Source organism: Bactrocera dorsalis, chromosome 1 (genome assembly GCF_023373825.1).
Source record: "Bactrocera dorsalis isolate Fly_Bdor chromosome 1, ASM2337382v1, whole genome shotgun sequence".
Classification (NCBI taxonomy): Eukaryota; Metazoa; Arthropoda; class Insecta; order Diptera; family Tephritidae; genus Bactrocera; species Bactrocera dorsalis.
Window position 1 is genome coordinate 10,912,104 of NC_064303.1, and position 23,237 is coordinate 10,935,340.

The 23,237-nt window shown below is 34.7% G+C and overlaps 3 protein-coding genes across 4 annotated transcripts in view; 1 reads left to right on the plus strand and 2 right to left on the minus strand.

Moving 5' to 3' along the window:
* Positions 1 to 23,237, minus strand: part of LOC105222168 (protein madd-4) — a 315,454-nt gene that overhangs the window by 207,882 nt on the left and 84,335 nt on the right. The window lies entirely within an intron of this gene.
* On the plus strand, positions 7,409 to 9,221 carry LOC125778487 (putative nuclease HARBI1). 2 transcript variants are annotated; one of them, XM_049456635.1, is made up of 3 exons: positions 7,409 to 8,044; positions 8,108 to 8,255; positions 8,312 to 9,221. In XM_049456635.1, the coding sequence occupies exons 1-3, from the start codon at positions 7,626 to 7,628 to the stop codon at positions 8,837 to 8,839; spliced, it is 1,095 nt and encodes a 364-aa protein (XP_049312592.1). In that variant the 5' UTR covers positions 7,409 to 7,625; the 3' UTR covers positions 8,840 to 9,221. The 2 variants fall into 2 exon arrangements, with proteins under 2 accessions (XP_049312592.1, XP_049312591.1); XM_049456634.1 differs by having other exon boundaries at positions 7,409 to 8,255.
* LOC125778492 (arp2/3 complex-activating protein rickA-like) lies at positions 9,301 to 10,832 on the minus strand. Its single transcript, XM_049456665.1, has 4 exons — positions 10,689 to 10,832; positions 10,426 to 10,618; positions 9,909 to 10,376; positions 9,301 to 9,531 (listed from the first exon to the last, which is right to left on the minus strand). Exons 1-4 carry the CDS (start codon positions 10,703 to 10,705, stop codon positions 9,301 to 9,303), a joined length of 909 nt encoding a protein of 302 aa, XP_049312622.1. The 5' UTR covers positions 10,706 to 10,832.

Consider the following 23,237-nt stretch of genomic DNA (forward strand, 5'->3'; position numbering starts at 1 on the left):
ACTTATACAGCATCGTCTCCGTAAACTTAACAAATTCCGTTGGTGGTTTGCGAGGCATTTTTCCCTTTTTATACAAAAATTTCAAAATAAAGCGAACTTCTTAATTATTTTCACTCATTTTTGAAAGGTTGTAACTTTTTTTGGTTACTCACATCTCCAACACTATATGGTATGAAACAATGTGATTGGAGATATACGACTGCAACGACATCTATAAATAAAATATGAAAATACTTGTCCAAAATTACTCTTTGATTGCAACAGTAAAAAGTTCGAAACAATCCCACTAACTAAAGCATTTATCAGCGTACATAGCTTAGAGTAGCAAATTATCAAAATTAACTAAAGCAAAATCCAAATGGCAATACAAATGGCTCCAAGCAATAATCCCCAAATTAGACACACAGCATCTTCTCATACTTCAAGGGCATATTCATGGGATTTAAAGTTTGACAAAACCAAAACAGATATGTACATAAATCCGCCCAAATGGTAATAAACCTTGCGATAAAAGCGACGAATGCGGAGTGACAGCCTGGAAGGAAACAAATAAATTCCCTAACTTATTCAGGTGGTTTCGACGCTTCCATTATAGCATTCGGCAGACAGTAAGGTGGTATTTTTATTGACGTCTAAGGGAATTGAGGAAGCGCGAAAGGAATTAACAATTTGCGTAAAGTAGCGACAAAGCTATAAAATCTGTAGGTGAGCAAAGTACAAATCGATTTTTGTTGCTTGCAAGTAGTTGTAAAGATATTTAGATATGCATACGCATATATAGAGGATACTAAAAACAGAGAAAAGAGAAGTGATACTTATATATATAAACATACAATATACTCAAATATACAATATTTTATTATTTTATAAATTTAGTATCTTCGTGAGAATTACTGGAAATAAGAATGTTTACATGTATGCATGTAAATGTATATACGAGTATATTGTACATACATATATAGTATGTAAACCCATTCAGGCACATTTTGTATAGCTCAAGCTGTCGTGCCACATAAAATGCTCAGTAGTATTTTATATGTAGCAGCGGCACGCAAAAAACAAAGCATAAACGCCTTGAAATATAAAAAATATATTTATAGATATACATAAGGCTTCGACTGCTACTTCATTTCCCACCTACTTCAATTTTCCGTTAAGTGTTCGCTTTCAAGTATTTTCTCTGTCTGCATATTCCAATGCAATTTGCGTGGCTCACTCTAGCTCTACACCGCTTATCACTGTTTTCTTCATTTACTGTCGTTTGACTTTGTATAAGTAGGTCCTGGAGACGTTTATTTGACTATTGTGGTCTATTATTTTCATGTCGCACGTGGCGTATAAGTAATCAGCATGCGTTTGTCAGGAGAAATGATTGATTTTCTTCATGGTGAAATCAATTACAGACGACTTATAATCGATTAAGAGTTGTTGTTGAAATTGTGATAAAAATAAGTAAGAAAGGGCTAAGTTCGGATGCAACCAAACATAGTGTACTCTTGCAACTTACAAGAATCCAAGCCAGGGAAACACTTCATGGTGTAAACGGCAACCTGAGGATCGATATCTAAGCAATTTTTATATACACATACTATATATAACGCCTATACTGACTGACACATAATATTTGTTAGAAAAAATAAAATCATTATATGTAGTATGTGAAAGTTGGGGTAGTATCGAGCAGATTATATCTATAGGGTGGGACATTTTAAATTTAAAGATAGGGAGTAAAAGAGTGTAGCGTTTGCTGTATAACACGTAGCGGTGTCCTGCTGGAAACAAGTCTTCCTCTTCACTTTGCTTGAAGAAAAATTCGGTTCGGTTCGCGATATCGCTCACCATTGATGGTTACGGCGGTTCCTTCTTCATTTTCGAAGAAAAATGGGCCGATGATTCCACCAGACCAAAATCCGCTGGGTGCTGGGTGCTGGGTGCATTGGCTTCTCGACGATCTGCCCAATCTGTCAATATTTCCCAGTTTTCTTCTAGTGAATAGCGACCCATTTCGGAAATTTTAGACTTTTTACTGACAATCTGTTACTTTCCGAATGGTATTTGATGTTTCCAATGTCGAAATATAGATAATTCAAATTTAAAACGTTAGATGGCCCACCCGTTATTTTGGAAGGTAAAATAATCAAGTGGAATTTATTGTATAGTATGCATGGTTATTGTCAAATTTCCTTCATTTTCACAACGCGGTTAGGAATACAAAAGGAATATACCAAATTTTGTCAAAATCAGTCAGTCGGGCCCGAGATATGGAATTTCACCAAAAAGTGGGAGGTGTCATGCCCGTAGTCTATATTTTACCACGACCCCAATAAAACCTTGCTGGCATATGATAATCTTATATAAATGTCTTAAATTTCTGTCCTTTTAATTGAAATCGTGATTTTTTCCAATACGGGCCAATTTTTTACAGAATCACACTTTTAAATCTCGATTACTTTAACTTTCAAATCACTATATACATACATTAAAAGTTAATTTGCAATCTGTTTGTAAGGCGCTGATTTTTTTATTAATTTTTTATATTTAAAAACTTTTCAAATTTGAAATCTCACGAAATTTTAAGTCATTTAAAATGTCCTTTGACTATTTGACCCTTGAATCGGAATTTATAGGATAATTTGTCGATCAAGCCAGGAATAAGAATAATAATAGATGCCAGAATACTTCCAGCATTCCAATAATTTGTGTGCTTGCCAAGAAACATCTCACCATTTATCATATCAGTTCGAAATTAATAAATAAAAAATTGAGCTCTGACTCTGCAAATTATTTTACAGTTTATTGTAATTTAATATTTTTATGATACGTATACGGAAATAAGAAAATTGAAAGTGAAAGCCTAATAAACAGAAAAATATTTCTATTTACTTACATACATATGTGCATACATACACAGTTAGTTCAACATCCATGCGAGCACTCAGGCATCCATCTGCGGTGCTCCTTCCCATTCAATTCTGCTCACGTCCTTGCCGAATTGTTATGCTTGCTTGCGCTACCAATAGCAGCTTACTGCTCGTTCAAGCTTTCAGACAGTATATTTGGTTGAAACCAAGTATCACAAAAAAGAGTGGATTGAAATGAAGGCACTTGTTGCAACAACAGCAACATTTACAACCCGTAAACATTTTTTTAACGCGCACTTGAGCCAGACGAACCGACTCCTCGACTGCTGTGGTATGCAACAGTCGGCAGCATCTACTCGTATTAGAAATACTGTACTAACGGGTGATTTTTTTGAGGTTAGGATTTTCATGCATTAGTATTTGACAGATCACGTGGGATTTCAGACATGGTGTCAAAGAGAAAGATGCTCAGTATGCTTTGACATTTCATCATGAATAGACTTACTAACGAGCAACGCTTGCAAATCATTGAATTTTATTACCAAAATCAGTGTTCGGTTCGAAATGTGTTTCGCGCGCGTGTTTTGTTCAGCGATGAGGCTCATTTCTGGTTGAATGGCTACGTAAATAAGCAAAATTGCCGCATTTGGGGTGAAGAGCAACCAGAAGCCGTTCAAGAACTGCCCATGCATCCCGAAAAATGCACTGTTTGGTGTAGTTTGTACGCTGGTGGAATCATTGGACCGTATTTTTTCAAAGATGCTGTTGGACGCAACGTTACGGTGAATGGCGATCGCTATCGTTCGATGCTAACAAACTTTTTGTTGCCAAAAATGGAAGAACTGAACTTGGTTGACATGTGGTTTCAACAAGATGGCGCTACATGCCACACAGCTCGCGATTCTATGGCCATTTTGAGGGAAAACTTCGGACAACAATTCATCTCAAGAAATGGACCCGTAAGTTGGCCACCAAGATCATGCGATTTAACGCCTTTAGACTATTTTTTGTGGGGCTACGTCAAGTCTAAAGTCTACAGAAATAAGCCAGCAACTATTCCAGCTTTGGAAGACAACATTTCCGAAGAAATTCGGGCTATTCCGGCCGAAATGCTCGAAAAAGTTGCCCAAAATTGGACTTTCCGAATGGACCACCTAAGACGCAGCCGCGGTCAACATTTAAATGAAATTATCTTCAAAAAGTAAATGTCATGAACCAATCTAACGTTTCAAATAAAGAACCGATGAGATTTTGCAAATTTTATGCGTTTTTTTTTTAAAAAAAGTTATCAAGCTCTTAAAAAATCACCCTTTACAAGTGTTGAATACGAATTTTCGTGAGTGCTGCCGACTGCTGTGAAAATTTTGCTGTCAAAAGCAACATAAAAATCAACATGTACTGATTATTGTGTGGGCAAAAGGAAAGTGAAATTATTATTTAGGTGTCCATTACACAATTACCCCGTTAAAATTAGGCATATCAGTGAAACTAATGAAGTGAAGTTGTTTAAAGGGCATATGCTTCTGGTGGAATTTGCAGATAGCACGTAATATAGCACGGAATAAACTCAGAAATTGGTGATAATTGTGTGGGATAGTTTCGTAAATGTTGATTGGTTTTAGGTGTTTTTCTTCTTTTTGGAAACTGAACTCAATTCAACCGTAATTCTAAATTTCGTTCAGTGCACAATGATAAAACCTATTTAATGTTCCTGCTGAGTAGATATAATTTAAAATGTGGCTGAAAAACTATAAAGCTATCGATACATTTTTTCTGATTCACGCCATATCGACCGACAATATTAAGCATTAAATAGTATTTCTATCATGTATATGTTTCTTCATAAATCCAGTAGCCGTTCAAAGTGGGTTTTATCATAAAAATTCTCATTTCACAAGCAATATTTAAACAACAATAGAGTAAGTCCTGACATTTGTGATAACGACTTCTTGTCTTTTTTTAAGAACTAAAAGTGACATTGGGTTTTTTGTGAAGTTTTCTTCATAACGTACACTGTACAGGTATTCGACGGAATGGTTCGTTAAGTTCAAAATTGTATATACAAAATTGTAACAGTAAGGGTCTAAACTGCCTAGAAAAATGAACCTGAATATTAAACTTAATTTCAGACAGGATAAATTTATTGCTCACTGTTCCATTCATAATTTTTACTTAAAATATAACACCAAGCATTTCTGTACGGTTAGTAAGTGTAGGTAGATTTATGAGTTTTAAACGAAAAGTGTATGGATGAAGATTTAACTTAGAATACCAATGAAAATGTTTTTGAGCCGACTTTATCTTGTCAGAATGGTTTTGGTTACTAGGGTTCCAAACAAGAGATCTATATTTTAATATAGGTTTAACCAGAGTTGTAAAAAGTATGATACCTTTGTTCAACCATTTTGTACGAGATTGACATGATGTGGCTTGACTATAAAATAAAATCTAGTTGAAAACAATATCTTCCTTTTCTTTTCTAATATGTGGACAACATTTAATATGATTATATTGATCAAACATATTTAAAAATAACATCAGAATTTTGTTTAAAAGTCGCCACTGCGCAATCTTAGTCACAAGTTTCGTAAAACGTACAAAAATTTGGACGCTCGAAAAATTGCATACGCCAAAGCTGAATTCGATTCTCATACTTTTGTAATGCTTCTCCACGCTACGCACTTCACAAGTATCCTTCGTAGAGTAGTGTTGACAAGGAGCGAGTTAAAGTTCAAGTGTGTTCTTGCAGCGAGGAGACTTTGCATTGAAAGAGAGAAAAGTGTTAAACATATGTACATGCATCAGCTACAAAAAAAAAAACAAATAAAGCAAATGCAAAGCTTCATCTGACACTTGAACTGAATGTCAATGGACTCGCACGCGTCGCATTGTAAAGAAAAAATGTGGAAGTTGTAAAGGGCAAACGACAAAAGAAGTGATGCATACAACGCCTTTAAAAGCTCGAAAAGCAATATTGTCAATGTTTTTGTTTGGTTCTCTTGTACCTTAATCTAGCTAACAGTCGATTTTGTTCCTTTGACCCTTGTTTTGTCTCGAATTTTTCATTAACAGTTTATATTTGTAAATATGTATATATGTATAAAGTTTTCATTGAAAGGAAGAGAATTTTGTGAGAGACTGTTCCATTCCTGTTACATTTTTTTATTTTACTCACTGAATCTGTTGCCATTCTAGTTGTTGTTGTTAGTTTAATGTTCTGTACTGAGGAATATTTTAGTTTGCTTTGGATTTTTGCATGTCTTATAGTCATAAACTCGAAAGGGGGAATTGAAATAAATACTAAGTGGATTACCCGATATTATCTTTATCACCAAACAATAAATATTTATATCTATATATTTGAGTATATATATGTACCGTTATTTACTTAAGATTGTTTTTAAAGACTAACCATTGTTCAAATGGTTACTTTTGTCTGTAAAGTTTTAATAGCTAATAACATGCAATAATGGAGTATGTAGAAATACAGAAATACAGGCAAAACAGCGAAATAGAGGATATGGGAGACTGACGAAAAATATACATGAATGACACTACTTATAGTACTAAATCTGAAAGAAAACTTTGCGACTAATGTGCTAAGGGCTTTGTGGAGTATTTGAGGTATTTTGACAGCTATTTTTGTCATCAAGTATGTATATGACGTTGATTTGACTCCTACACTCGTTGACAACAACACAAAAATCCATCATGTTAGAAAATTTTTTCTATTATTTTCAATATTAAGAATCAAAAATTAGCAAGGAACAGCTTCTACCATCAAAATGACTGCAAGCTAACGGGTGGGTCATATAAAATTTTAAATTTAAAGATAGGGCGTAAAAGATTGAGTGTAGCGTTTGCTGTATGGCACGTAGCGCCGTCCTGCTGGAACCAAATGTTTTCCAAGTCTTCCTCTTCAATTTGCTTGAAGAAAAATTCGGTTCGGTTCGGTTCGCGATATCGCTCACCATTGATGGTTACGGCGGTTCCTTCTTCATTTTCGAAGAAAAATGGGCCGATGATTCCACCAGACGAAAATCCGCACCATACTCGTACAATGATTCGTGCTGGGTGCATTGGATTCTTGACGATTACGTGCGGATTTTCAGTGCCCCAAATGCGACGATTCTGCTTGTTAACGTAACCATCGAGGTGGGAATGAGCCTCGTCCGAAAAGATGATTTTTCGGTAAAACGATCTTCTGCCCAATCTGCGAACTGTAGAATAGTGAATAGCAACCCATTTCGTAAATTTTAGACTTTTTACTGAATATCTATCACTTTCAGAATGGTATTTGACGTTTCTACTGTCAAATAATTCAAATTTAAAACGTTAGATGGCCCACCCTATACAATAGATCCATTTCCTCACGAAAGTCTGTTTGCTTAGTGTGTGATCCTGTAGAACAGCATGCTTTGCTGCAAAAGCGAATTGAATATTGTATGCTTACATACATATATAGTAAGTACGTGTCAGTCCGTTCATGTGCATATCCCTGATTTTTATTCTTAAGAGCACCACTTGGACAAATTGGTTTTGAGATTAACAGCCCGATTCTGTGCACTTGATAAATTCACCATCTTGCTTATTTATCAAAATTTATTATTTATCAAGTCTTTGGTATTCTGTGTCAAAAACCAAAAGCTCTTTTCTAGATAAATTATCAAGATGTCAAATGCTCTTGACAAATTCAACAGCTGTTTGTGAAAATATTGTGAACACATTTTAATTGTAATTTTGATTGAAATTAAATAAAATAAAATGGAAGAAGACATATTATTATTGTTGCTGTTAGAAGAGGAGGAAAATTTAGAAAATAGAGATCGCGCGCGTTATTTCAGGAGTTTGAGGGATTCTACTGATCCATTTGCCCTCAGTGAAAGTGAGTTCATGAAAAATTTCCGACTGCCGCGTGATATTTGCCGGAGTCTAATAGATGACTTACGGCCTCATGATCAACAAAAGACTTCATTGCCTTTGACCATTAGAGTCCTGGCAACTTTAAATTTCTTTGGTCACGGTTCCTACCAAAAATGTGTCGGTAATAACTGCAACTTGCCAATGAGTCAGTCGTCACTCTCGAGAAGTATGCGGGCCGTGGCCAAACTTATAGTAAAAGTTAAAGGAGAAGAAATAAAATTTCCTAGTTCCACTGAGGAAGAAAATATAGTCAGAACCGGGTATGTACATACATGTGTATTAAAACAATTGGATTCATCTAAATTCACTGAGTTCAATTTCAGATTTTTCACAAAATACGGAATAAAGAGTACCATAGGAGCAATCGACTGTACACATGTTGCAATTATTGCTCCTGCGTCAAATAATATTGAACGTCCCCTTGGCTTATATTTAAATAGGAAGGGCTTTTACAGCATTAATGTCGAAGCGGTATGTTTTGCTGTGTATAAACTTAATAACTGACATACATAAGTTAACTTTCTCAGGTATGTGATCACCGTTTATGCTTCACGTTTCTGAATGCTAAATTTCCGGGTGCGACACATGACTCTGGAATTTGGGCAACTTCTGACCTACGAGAGCATCTCATTCGTCAACACACCAATGACTCTGTAGGGCACCGAAGGGAGTCGTGGCTGATTGGTGACCAAGGTTACCCTTTAGAACCTTGGCTCTTAACACCGGTCGGAAATCCTAGTACTTCTCAAGAGCGAAAGTATAATAAGCTACATTGTACTGCCAGAAATTGTGTTGAAAGAGCGTTCGGAGTTTTAAAATCGCGTTTCAGATGTTTGCTGAAGCACCGGGTTCTACATTATTCCCATGAAACGTCCGCATTAATAATAAGCAGTTGTGTTATACTGCATAATATAATTACGAAAGCTGGTATTACCATGCACGCGGTGGACAACGAGGTTGAAGAAGACTCTGACCATGTAGTTAATTCCGGTGACTCTTTGCAGTATACACGAGAAGGTGAAAGGATAAGGGCAAGATATATATCTACACTTTAACACATTATTACACTATACACTACATTACTACTAACAATATGCATATATACACTGCACAATGACATTACACATTAACCTACTCCTGTTACATTATCCGTCTATTATTACACAATATAACGACTGCTAACAATATGTGTATACACAAGTCATATGTAAACAGAATATCTAAACAGAAGCACACATCACCGCACTTAAAAGTAACCCCTGCATAGCCTGTGTCAGGCACATGCTAAGCTGCTCGGTCTGAGTCACGAAATCTTCAGCTACAGAATAACACAACCAGATATAATTATTAACAACATTGTTTCATTAGTTTAATTCATTAGTTTTAATAATTTATATTAATAAAAACAAATTCCATTAACATACATACATATGGATATGTACAAACAAGAAAACAAACAAGAAAACTAAATTTTGAAAAATAAGGAATTAAAAAAAATATAAAATGAATTTCAACTCTAATGACCAGAGTTTTGTTTCAAAACATTTATTAAATCTGCGACAACTCTTGTTAGGTCATGGATGGCATGTATTACTTCCCGGTGCTCCCGACGCTGTTCCTCTTCACGACGTTGCCTGTGTTCTTCAGCAGCATTCCTCTTTGCTATGTTAGCAATAAGAGTGCTAATTAGCTTATTGCGCTCCCCTCGTGATGGCCGTGATGTCCTGGCATCCGAATCGGTGTCAATCTTAAAAAAAAAAATATTATTAAAAACTACGTAAAGGCATATGTATGTTTGTATATATGAATATATATATATGGGCATATGTAAATACATATGCATTATGCAAATATGTATACATATACATATATGCATAACTATGTAATATGTATAGGTACTCATATAGATACGAGTATATTGGTGCGAATTCTTGGGTTCCAAATTTAAAGTTTGTTAAATTTATAAAAAGTTCGTATGAAGCTAAAATCTTGGGTTCATATGGATTTTCTTTGCGAATAAATAAAAGAAAAATAACCCAAAAAAAGAAAAAAAGCCAGTGCGTTTAACCAGTGGCCAGGGGTTTATGTACTTGGACATTGTAGAATAAAATAGAAATTACATACCTGATTATCCGGGCTAAATAACGGTGAATCATATGGAGATAGTGGGTTTGGCGATGGCAGTGTGTTTGGCGATGGCAGTGTGTTTGGCGATGGTAGTGGGCCTGGCGATGGCAGTGTGTTTGGCGATGGTAGTGCGGTTGGCGAAGGTAGTGGGTTTGGCGATGGCAGTGTGTTTGGCGATGGCAGTGTGTTTGGCGATGGTAGTGTGTTTGGCGATGGTAGTGGGCCTGGCGAAGGTAGTGCGGTTGGCGACAATAATAGGCTTGGCAGTGGTGCTGAACTAGGCAGCCCTAAACCAAAGCTTTCAACAGTTTCCACTCCATCCACAGCTATTGATCCAAAAGCTGCCAAAGATTTTTGTTCGAAATCAGTCAACGGCTTGCCACAGGGCCCCCCTCCAGTGAGCCTCTGCTCCATTTTTAAGCGCCTTGCCCGCGTACGTAGTTGGCTCTTCCAAACACCCATTGTCTGTAAATCAAAATCATTTAACAAATGTAGAAAATATCAGACGAATTACCTCTTTCCACTTAGCTGCAGTACGAGATGGCCCTCTGCACGCATTTAACTGCTCCGCCAGCTGCCGCCACAAATCCTGCATTTGTCGAGGCGATTTTGGCGTATTTTTTCCGATACCCATTTCCGGATGCGCGCGGCAAAATGAAACGTAAGTTTCTAATTGTTCGTGCGTAGCACGTTGGTTTTTTGGTTTCCTATAAATTGAATTAAATATTAAACCATTTATTTCTTTAAAATTAACAATTAATAATAATGAATACTTACGTTGTTGAAGAATCCATTTCGCACTAAACAGCTGATTTCTGTTTACATTATTTTGTTCACCACAGTATGGTGAAAAGCGATTCGTGCTGAAGCTTTAAGTTTTATAAATATTTGCACAGAATACCAAAAAGCTTTTGGCTTGATAAAAATCTTGATCAATAAACAATATTTTGATAATTTGTTAAGTGCACAGAATCGGTCTGTAAATCTTAAGCATTCGTCAAAGCTTTTAGTTGACTCGTGTTGCACGAAAACGAAAAATGAATAAAAAGTTGAAACAACAAACACACATTGTGTTTAGAAAGGTATTGTGAGATAAAAAAAAGCGTTTGTTTGCATTAAATTCAGTCAGGTTCCAAATCAGGCTGTACGCTTACTAAATGGAAAGTGAAATGAACAGTTTAGGGCGTCATGTTCAACATAATGGTAAACGAAAGGGTAAATTAACCACAATTTATTGATTTCAATAAAATATTCTGCTGTGATTCAAGCGAATTAAATCACCGACAATAACGATTGCCAAACTAAAATCATATAGAAGATATAGGAAGGCGATTGAGGGAGAGCAAGAAAACTTTTAGGTCAATCGGTTGTGTTCGGTAAAGCATGCTGGGTAAATAAAAGACGCCAAAAGTGTGGAAAGCATCAGTATATGTATATGTATTTGAGTGCTTGGCCAACCTTTTTGCTGAGCAGCGCAACAATGGCTTTGAAGTGGTCCCAACACCTGAGGGCAATTGTAACTGAAATTAATTCAGCGTGAGTGAATGAGTAATGTAAAGGCAAGTAGGGTCGCATATTCTGCACTTTGGTTAATTTATAAGTCGTTTTTGTTTTATTTTTTAAATCTTATGTTATTTATAACTTCTATGTTTGATTTTAAAAGTTGGTAAGGTAAATCTTTAAAATTATTTTCGATTTTTATTTTGACAGTATATTTGATTACTATAGCATTTTATATTCTCAAAAATATTAATTTACAATAAATTAATTTAAACTCTCTTGGCTTTTTAAAATATTTCCATGTCCTATTTGTGAAGGCGTTAACTTTATGCTCATTGCTCATTTCAATTAATGACATGCAAGATTACTCTAGCCGAGAGCTTCAATGCTATTTGGCACACAGAAAATCTTACTTATATACATATTATACATATTATACACATATTGTATATGTGTTTCGGTTGGGGCTTTCTTTTCCAATAAAGTTCGATAATTGTCCCCTGTCTATATAAGAGAATTATTAATAACCTTAACTAATTAATTGTTAATTAACTCCAAATTATTAAATTGCTTTATAAGCTTCCCAAACAGCAAATAAATATAATTGTCATTGCGAGTGATAATTATACCTGATTGATTTCTAATTGGCATTTAAAATTGCCATTTTATTACTATAGTTTTGCATACACAACTCCTTATTCAGTAGAGGAAGTAGATTTGGTTCGCTTTTTGTTTTCCCCCCATCAATTCATCACATTGAGTGTACTTATGTCAATATGCTTGTATTACAAAGCAACTTTTTCAGTACGAATTAATTATAACAAATTATTCCGACAACAAACGACAAATGATTAAATTTCGTTCTCACTGTACAAACAAATGTAAGTACGGGTTTTAGACAGCATTAAAAAACGGAATCAATAAGTAAGGAAGCGCTAAGTTCGGTGTAACCGACTGATGAATGATTAAATTTTCCTTTCACTGTACAAACAAATACAAGTATCGACTTCAGACAGCATTAAAAAACGGAATCAATAAGTAAGGAAGCGCTAAGTTCGGTGTAACAGAACATTTGAAACTTTTGAAACTTGTGAGTATCAAATCTGGTGAGAAAGTTATATAGAGTCTAGGGATAGTTTTCACCCGATTGCATCAATTTTAGCTACAAAAATTCACTGTTATGAAAAATATGCTCTCTCAATTTTTTTAACTTAATTGCCATATTAGCCAATAAAAGTATATATTATAAAGTCAAAAGGAACTTCGAATATTTTTATATTACGTATATGCGGCCCTGGGAAGTATTGAAGCGATTCAGTCTCAAATTTCAAGAGCGTAAGACAAAACCTGTATTTTTGGCAAAAAGTTGGTCCTACGCCCTGGGATCTACATATTTAGAATGTGGTGGACTGAACAGTTATCGTCCGATTTTGACAATCTATAATTTTAAGCTGGCTTATCTCAAAAGCACTGTTTGTGCAAAGTTTTGCAAGAACATATTGCTTAGTGCTTGATTTGTCTACTGGAAAGTGAAATAATCATCTGAACTTAAAAGTGTGCTAGATGAAAAGTAGTCGTAGCTGTAGCCCGATTGCGCCCATTTTCACATAAAAACGTCAAGGACATATTATGCACCAAATTTGGTAGAAATTTATCTAATAGATTCGGATATATGTTATTTCATATACTATACTAGTAATTGACCCGGATGAAGTGACAAGTTGGAGACCGGATATCTCCGTCCGCCCACATTAAAGTAAAATAACATTTTAGGTGTTACGATCAATCGTTAGGTGAACAAAACTATTTTACTTCTTAAAAACATGCTGCAAGAGTATAAGAATATAATGAAATAAATTGTAAAGTTAAGCAAAAGCATAATAAGGAGCACAAACCAAAGTATATAATGGCTAAAAAACAAAAATGAATACATTTCCCTTTGGTTAATTTAATTTATGCGTAATTTCCTCGTACAAGCAAAAACAATATGGCGGAGGTTAAGTTCATTAGCATTGTGCATTAGAGTGACCAGACGACCAGACATCACATTCTCTATACAAATTGAAAGCCTTTTTGCATTTATTTAATAATCAAAAAGGAATTATATACGGAGTAGCTGTACAGAAACTACCTCAAGGTTGGGTTGAAAGTAGCAAGAGGTGAGGAAATTTTTTTGACGATTGCAGTAATTAAAACCAGCTACAAAATATGGTCCAGTTAGTCATCTATTTGGGATCATTTCAAATATAAAGTTTTTTGAATTTTGGCTCTTTGCAGATTTTGTCTCAGAAAAAGAGCATAAAACGGCCTAAAGCAGAAAATCCAATGATTTTGAAAATAAATTTAAGCTGTATATCGTAATTTACTCAACCAAAATTACCTCTCCTACTTAAATTACAACGTTTAGCTAACAATAATAATTTAATAATAATAGTAATTTTTCAACTTACTTAGTTGGCTATATAAAGCTTATTTCAGCTGAAAATGCACTCGGAGGTCAAATACTATCTGCTTTATTTAAAAGACCAAATCGGCGCTGTTCATTGTAGTCTTTTGAGATGGCTGACTTTTTGCAGATTTTTCAGTTAGCAAGTGAAAAGAGCCATTAAGAGGTTGATAAGTCTAACATAACTTCTGGATCTCAATTAAAATTTCCGTTTAGAGGTGAATACATAAAGAAATATTCCCCAAGAAAATCGCTTTTAAATTTAAATGTAATTGAAGTGACTTTCAGAAAATTATTCAGATTTCCTAGGAGTAGTCTTATAAAGAATTTTCAGGCCATACAATAAATTGGTCTAATGCAAACTTAAAAATTTTTTTAAACAGTAAAGATTCCCGTCCTTATTTAAAATTTCTGCTCATCTCTGCACTTATTCCATTATTTATTAATACTTTTAAGAACCTGGTCATCCTAAACATTACAAGATTTTTGTTACTCTATTGTCAAACAAGTTTGCTCGCCTTAGGTTATTCCCTTTATTTCGCGCTTATGGCTAAGCTTTTACTATTTCATTTCCGTTTCTGCTTTTTTGCAGTCCAATTTTTCATTATACGCAAAGAAATAGCGAAAAAGTTGTTGGCTTCATTTCGGTTGCAATTGTCGAGCTAATTTATCATTTTGAAAAATTACGCAAATTGTTAACAAGCGAAGAAACACGAACAGAAAACATAAGCAAAGGGAGATGGTCAGAAGGCAACTAACGAAAAGTCAACAATTGAAAAGGCAACAAATACTTGAAGTTGTAAAGAAGCCTACATTTGAAAGAGAATAAAGATTTTCGAAATTATTTTAATACGAAAAGTCAGTGTTAGGCATGAAAAGTTTGAAAAAGTTTCAATATGAAAAATCACATCACAATAATTTTTCGGGTTTTGCAAGAATTCCGACAATAAGAATGAATAGTATGGTAGGGAGTTTTAATGAGTTGTAAGAAAAACTCTTGTTTATAATAAATATGTTCGATTGTGTAAAAATAAATTTTACTTCAGAAAAGTGGACTTCTTTAATTGTACTCCACTATTTGTAAGCTTCACAAAGCAACTTAACTAATTATAGTGTTTACTGTCAAAACTTTCAAGCATTGATTAACTGACTAGAACGATCCTTTCCAGGCCAGGCTATTTATTTCAGATCAGAACTATATCTTAACTTTATTTTTTACATGTAATAACCAACTATATAATATATACCCATTTGAACAAACCGTCAATACATCTTTCGAAATGAAGCACCGGTATCGGTACTGTCAATGGAGAGTGATATCAAACGAACGTAACCAACTTTTTATGGCCGCATTTGGAAGAAGTTGATCTTGTCAAGAGCTGCGTCCAACAAAACGGGGCTACGTGCCACACTGCACGTGCAACAACCGAAAAATTGCGAGAAAAGCTTGAAGACTCGATTATTGCAGGAAGTTGTGTCATTAAATGGCTTCTCAGAAGTTCTGATTTAACACCGCTGACTACTTCTTGTGGGTTTATTTGAAGTCATTGCTCTTCATCAATAAAAAATATTGACTATAAAATTTAGAAGTCAATATTGAACTTGCCCTATCAAGACATACATACGACTTGATTTAGTATAAAAGGTACTCGAAAGTTGAATTCAAGTCGAGGACGCCATTTTAATGATGTTAAATTCAGAATATAATTGTATCGATTTAACTTCCCATTAAATAAAAAGTCATAACGCGCTTATTGGAAAATCCTGTATATATACAATATGTGTACTATGTGTTACGAACCACTGAGAGCTCTATTCAATATTCCAGAAGTTTACTAATCTGCAGGCCAATTGGCACAGGTAAATGCTAATGCCCGCAATTTACCACAGAAGTGTCAAACACACACATCAAATTGCACTTATGCTTTTGAGAGCTAACTGCAGTGGTTGCTATTACTGTTATTCAAGCAATCTGGAGTTGCAAATAAATTTACTTCGCTTTCATAGCAAATTGACTAAGGTAATTATTTGTTTGCCTGCAAGAACAAGTTTGCGCAAACTGACTTTTTGTTGTCTATACATACATACATACACACTCTGTGTTATTACAATTATTATTTACCACTCAATCTGTTGGTGCTGCCTTAGCAGGCACACAAATGGCGATTTCCGTTTCCGGCAGGCGGAAAAAATTACTGTTTAAGCGGCAAAAGCAATAGAAGTGAGCAGAAGTCGGCTAGGAAATACAGTTAAAGCCACAAAACAGAATAAGAGGCAGAAAGTTGGAGTAAGTCAATTGAGTAGTCGGATTATGTGCAAGCGGTTGGGACTTGCATGAATGAATTGGGGAACGAAGTGAGCTGAAGGGCGTGTAGGGTGCAAAGTTGATTGTGTGTAAATTCTAGTATTGAAAAGCATATTTGCTGCTGCTGTTGGATGCAAAATTTAATGGTAATGAATCTGTAAACATTTGCAGCTAACAAGCCACATGCAAACAAACTGGCAGACATACAATCACAGCCACAAACAAACATATTTAAGTGACAGTTTTGTGCAATAAAAAATAGCGAGACGGATTAGCTTTTTCAAACCAAACATACCAGCAGTTGTGTTTGTGTGTAGTGGAAGGACAAATAAAAATAAGTTAAATATAGTATTTTTTATTGTGTTGTATGAAAATGTTTGAATTTGGCACAGGTTTTACCATATTTCGAACAGGTGACGAGCTTACGCTATGCAGGAAGTCATTGCCGCAAAATTAATGTGACCTTTTTATTACTTAGGCGGTTGTTATAAATTACAAATGCCTACACAGTCATACATACATATATTTCAGTATGCATGCATACACATTCAAGTATATAGTCAAGCTTGTGCAAACACATGCATTATTCCTTACATACAATAAAATGTATTGCAATGTTAGCCAGTGAATAAATTTTCCTGGAATTGCAGAGCAATTTAACAATTTTCCCAACATTTGAATACCTTGTTGCATATTTAAGTAGATTTCAGGTCTCGTAGTATATGAGACTCAATGATTGTGTACACTAATTACTATTACTTTTGGCATCACTCTGTAATATTCTCAAGATGGTATGTTCATAAAGTATCATTGAGGTATCTAATTATTTAACTGATTTCTGAGACATACATTGTGACAAAACCAGACCTGTGATCCGTCCTCGAACATTTTATAAAACCACTTTTCGCGATGGCCTTCAGCTCCTTTAGCGAATTTTCTTCATCGGGACGAGTGGACCAGCAATGCGTTTCATACCCAAAATAGCCAATGAAATCATTCGAGCAGACTCGCGAGAGATGTCGAGCTCTCTTGCAATCTCTCTAACAATTGCCTGACAATTTTCCATTACCACAACCCTCATTATTTTAATATTTTAATTAGTTGAAAAGGTCGAAGGTCGTTCAGAACGAGGCATATCTTTAACGATCACTGAAGATTTGTATCACTCCTGTTTTTCATAAAACTAAATCACAATTTAAGTCAAACTTTTATTTTGAGTTCTACAATATTTTTTTTTTTCAAATGATGTTGAAATAAATAATTTGCCATTTTAGTTCTGTAATAACATTATAATCTTGCTCCACATGATACTATTCGGCCATAAATGGCATACTAATGCCTTGATGATTCTTTTTAATAACTGCTTAAATTTTATTGCAATTTTTACAATTTCTCCAAATTCCAGTTTCCGTCTGCTGCTTCGGATGCTCAGGTGCATGTCGAAACTGCGGCACAAAATAGGTGAAAAACATCGCTGTGCAACCAAAGCAAGCAGAATGAATTCACGGTCTGGAAGACTCTCGACTCAGCAACAACACTTTTTTAAACAGAAAGCGGAAGGTATGCAATACTGGTTACATATAACAGCAACAATCGTCGAAATAGCAATCTGAAAATCTTGGCAATTATGCGAACTGCAGTTCGGTTTCTTTCCACATCTTTTCTTGGCGTTTCACTCATTAAAAATGCAAAAACTCCTGAAGAAAGTGCAATGAAGGAGAATAATTCTTAACCTTTATTCGTCATCATAAATATTTATGAAAGAAGATACACTTTGCTTACTAATGAACTGTCTGTGACTTGGCCGTCTAGCAATTTTCGAGAGGTAGACTTCAATTTGTTCAACTCGGAAAAACTTCTAATTATTTTACAATGTCATTATATTTTTGCAGCAGCAAACTATGTATATGGAATTCATAATAAAATAAATATTAGAATTAGAAAGCTTTAATACGAAGCGAGGACTGAGTAGGTCAGTAACTAACAAATTTACCGCAAATAAATTCGGTCGGCAATGTTTTCGTCAGATCATATTCTACAAAGAAGCTGATGGATGCTCCTTATCAGTGCTTTGCCGCCGTATTTGAATAGCTCGGCCGGCAATCCATCGGCGCCCCGCCCCTTTGTTGTTCTTCAGGGGGTGATTGCTGTCCGCCTGTGGTGGTATATGCACACATTGCTATTTATGAGTTATAATTACAGCAACTGAAGGTGAGATTGAGGCGATGGTGGGTGTTATGTAAGGCAATTGACTTGCGGCAAGAAATGTCTACGTCAACAAGACACAAAAGTTTGTAATAGCTATAAGGCGCAGAGCGAGAAATGCGTCACACGATTGTATGGATAACATACACACATACTACTGTTATTTAAATACATACAAAACAAAAATTGTGTATGTAAAAATATATATTTATGAGGAAATATAATTGCACGTGCTTGTAAAGTTGCTCCATAGGCTCAAACATACATTCCCAAGCCAACAATTTGTTACACTCTAGCAAACGCACTGTCAGCAAGACAACAGTTTCAACTTTGTATGAATCACTTTGCATGGCCTCGGTAACGCATATATGCGTGAAAGGCGTATGAGACAAGTGAATAAAAGCAAGTATAAGAGTTTATGAAAAAATAATAACTACTGCTTACGCAGGAAACTCTTTAGAGACAAGTACACAAGTACACAATACACCATATACACTGGTACGTACATATATGTAGTATACTGAATAGTAAACAATTTCTGAAAGCTCTGCGTATACTTAGGTTTCCGACAATCTCACCACAAGTCGGAACTTTGCTCAACACATCCGATAAATGAGAAAGCGATGTCGCTTGTAATATAATACACCACTTGACTTTCAATTGTGTTGGTTACAAAAGTATATTTCACAGTGAGCAAGTTTGGCCACAGAAAATTAAATTGCATCAAACATTTTAAAAAATACATTGATGTTTATTTTATGAGCGTTATTTTAATTCTTTGAAGTAAGGATTCTGATTAACTTTTACTTAATGTACGATCTGGCCAGAACCGAAAAATTATCAATGGAATATCAAAATATACCCAAGTATTAAACGTTGTTCGAATATATAAAAAACTGACGTAGAAGCTTTTTATAATCCTCTTAAAGATCGCCTCGAAACCACTCGTGTTCGACCCATATTCAGACCATATGGATACGTGGAATAGGATGATTCTTAGAAATTTTTATGCTACACAAGAAACCTCGATGTAAACTTTACTTTAATTTTAACCCGTTAATTATTTATTTTTTTGATAAAGTTAAAACGTATTAAAGTATTTCTACATAAGTAGCAACCATCGGTACATGCACTGTTGCACTTTTGGCCCATGATCAATCGCAAGAGATCCATTAATCTCTGTGCCCTCAGTAAGACTAGCCTCTTCCTAGCTGTGGGGCTTCAACAGGCCATTGTCCTATTGGCGTTCTGTAAAGCTGGGAATACTAAACGCCATCTGCAAAAGCTGTATGGAAAAAGATGAAGTGGAAATAACTCAACAGTTCCTTTTTGAAGGTCTTTGGGGAGGTCAAGCCTAAAACAAGTGGGAGCGCACAGCACACCCACCGAACTGGCGGAAATGGATACTAAACGTCTGAGCAATTTTGTATTGGCTACTAAGCTTTTTGCTAATTTTTAAGTTCGAACACAGAAGTTCTTCATTTCTGTGGCTTCTCAAATGACTACATGTAGCTGTCCACATGGGATTTCTCTAGATCAAAAGTAATGCCTTCGAGCGTACCTGAGCAATGTCAAAATTAATGCAATCAGCTCATCTTTTCTTTGTCCGCAATACACCCTTATATAAAGATTTCCAACTTTCCATCTGTATTTAAACCGCTCAGGTCCGCTTGCCAATAAGCCACTTCGGACGATTTAATATCACACACATTTCGCTCGAGATTTGTTTCTCTTATTTAATTTCAAATTAAGATTATTTAAACTATTTTATCACGAAAGGCTATGGTAGGTATTTAGCCTTTATTTATAATATTAAAATTACAAGATCTATTATTATTTCCTTTGTTTGTATACTTATCAATAGCAATAGTGAATGTCGCTTTTGACTATATGTTGGCAACGAGTCACCGACAGTTATCATTGTTGTCGAAGTTATGTGTTAATATTGTTGTTAGCGGATATTGCTTAAATGAAAGTAAGTAAGTGCTAAATATGAAGCAAAAGTTCACACGATCTCTTATATACAGTGTGGAAATAACTCCACTTAATCCTTTACGTTTGCATTTATGAACATAAATGAAATGTTAAGCTGAGCTAAATAAACTTTAATCTTCTTCTTATATGAAAGGAGTAAAGTTCATACAAACAAATGAAAATAGCACAGTAGAAGTCTGCAGCTATGAAAATTGAAACTTGCATATCTGTACTTATGTATGAGTATACTCATCGCAATGCCGTCAACAAGGTGAATGGCTCTGCAGATTGTTTCCGAAATTGGGTTAATTAAATATTAAAAATGAAAAGCAACAAGGAAATGCAATTTGCTAATGAACTTTTATTGGAATTGTGATTGTCACAGTTTTATTTTTTTTATGTATGGCAGAGCTAAAAGATCATACATTGTAGCTTTTGTTGGAGAATGGTATTTTAAGTTTAATGCTCTGAAACTACTTACTTGTATATTCACGACAACTTAAAATATAAATAAATTACAGTGTATCCCAAGTTTGTAAGCATATAAAATGATTAAACTAGTTTACATCTATTTTGCCACTGTGATTTTAGAGGCTGTTTCTTGCTTTTTTTAGGTTGTGAAAACCGAAAATGTTAGTAAAAATTTCCTAACTCATTTAATTAATAATAAATAATTTTTGTATTGTAGTCAAAGGGAGTAGGAGTCAAATCACCACAATTTACTTAAATGGCAAAAATAGTTGTAGTGTAAAAGTTTTGAATTAAAAGTCGTAATCTGTACACCATAAATACTACCGAAATCGAGGTAGATGTACGGTTATATATACATATATAAATGATCAGAGTGACGAGAAAAGTTGAAATCCGAGTGACTGTCTGTCTGTCCATCGGCCAATCCCTGAAAGCTGTAACTTGAGTAAAAATTGAGATATCATGGTGATCGTGGAATGCGGGTTCCTTTGCACAAGAAAACATACATGTTCGTAGATGAGCGTAATCGGACCAATGTCACGCTCATAAAACGATTTTAACCGAAAACCTATAAAGTGTTATAACGAAGGACTTAATTAAGATGTAAAACTCAAATTTGGTATAAGGGATCGCAGGATAATTGTGGAAAAAATTTTTTGAAAAAGTAACTAATAAGTTTAATGTACATATATGTGGGCCATTCCATCAATTGGCGACATGGTTTTGTACCCGTGGTTCTCCGATTTTGACCAAACTTTAGAATATCATAATATAGACCAAAAGAAGAATATCTGTTAACTTTTTAGTGGTCAAAGTTGCTCCATTGTTTTTTGGCGCGCAATTCAAATTGAGATCAAACAAAAAAATGACTTTTTCTTTTATTCTTTAACGACCTCAAAATTGAGTGAAAAACAATTTTAAGTTATCCAATTTTATGTAAAAAAATCTCAGCTTTCTGATAAAAATATTTTCAAAATCCAAAAAAAATTTTCAAAATAAAAAAAAAACATTTTTTTTTCCAAAAACCCGGCTGCTTGTGCTTTTCCCCCTACTTTTTTTCAAAATTGACTTTTCCATTCGATTCCTTGTTAAATTTTACATAAGAATCAGTGTTCAAAAATATGTACTCTGATCCCATGAATAGCAAAAAAATGCAAAGTTGTCGCTATACGGCGCAGTCTGTTCGCTTAGAAGGTTGTGTGAAGGAGGAAAATATTATACAATATGTAAATTTTATTCTTAGACTTGAATTAAAAAGAAATCACTGTCTTCATTCACAAAAATATTGCGCCGTTTCAGCGCCAACTAGCGAAATTAGCGCAAGACTTTTTTGACAACCCAATATATCTCCTAAATTACTAAAGCTACAACATCTAAATTCACTCAGCACAAATACAATATTATCAAAAATTCCTAACGACAGTGTGAAAATGGATAAAACCGGTAGACAGTCCCGCTCACTCATCATATAACGTTAGAGTTTTAAACTATTAAAAGCGCCTAAATCAGTAATTAATTACCAAAAACATTAAATTTTATCTCCGAGATGGTATGAGACCCTTCTAAGTTTACATACAATATATAACACATATATTCCGAATCAAATTTGACCCCTGATGTCTCGTCATTTACGGTAATTAATTAACTAATTAACTCCAGAAATTATATACGCCGGATTCCACTTAATGATAAAGAGAAGAATTGTCTCATGGAAATGATGGTTGTTTGTGTTGTTGCTGATTAACAGTTGAACGCCCAGTAACCAAATTCGACAAAGATTGAAATAATTATAATTCAGTTGCAGTAGCTGGCAATGCGCTTGCATTAAGAGACACAAAAGCCACCCACAAAATAAAATTGCAAAAACAAAAAAAAATCTATAATAACGGTAATTTAATTAAATTATTGCGGTCGACTTATTTATTATAACTAGTTTGCTGTTGTTATTGCAGTGGTTACAGTACATTAAGTCGATTGTTTGACAGTTCAATGAACAACTGAGTGATCAACAACAGCAACAATAGCAAATACAACAATGACGATGAACAATCGGCTTGTTGCAGCAATAAAAAATGCAATTGAGGTTAAAGGCAACTCTGCACAGAAAACGCGGTAAGCAAAATGAAGATTGATGGACAGCCGATGTCGTAGGCCTTCAATTGTGTCCACCTAATTATTATGTGCCATCTTTTCACTCACGTAAAAATATCTTTTATATATACCATATTTATATGCGAATTTATATATACGTATATTTGTGTACGTTCATAGATTTACATTTTTCTTCGCTCACAATATATGTATGTACATTGCCAAGTGAATTTATTTTCGGTTATCCTTCATGCCTACTTTAACGGGGTCAGTTGAGAATTAAAATTTGTGGCAGCCAGCACGAAAATCTTCTGAATAATCAACTATAGCATAT

Excerpts from the sequence above, each read along its gene's own strand:
- LOC125778487 (XM_049456634.1), top strand. The coding sequence starts at position 7,626 with ATGGAAGAAGACATATTATTATTGTTGCTGTTAGAAGAGGAGGAAAAT. Across the intron at positions 8,256-8,311 it reads ACAGCATTAATGTCGAAGCG|GTATGTGATCACCGTTTATG; the intron begins GTATGTTTTGCT and ends TAACTTTCTCAG.
- LOC125778492 (XM_049456665.1), bottom strand. Across the intron at positions 10,377-10,425 it reads CTGCAGCTAAGTGGAAAGAG|ACAATGGGTGTTTGGAAGAG; the intron begins GTAATTCGTCTG and ends TTTGATTTACAG. Across the intron at positions 9,532-9,908 it reads TATTTAGCCCGGATAATCAG|ATTGACACCGATTCGGATGC; the intron begins GTATGTAATTTC and ends TTTTTTTTTAAG.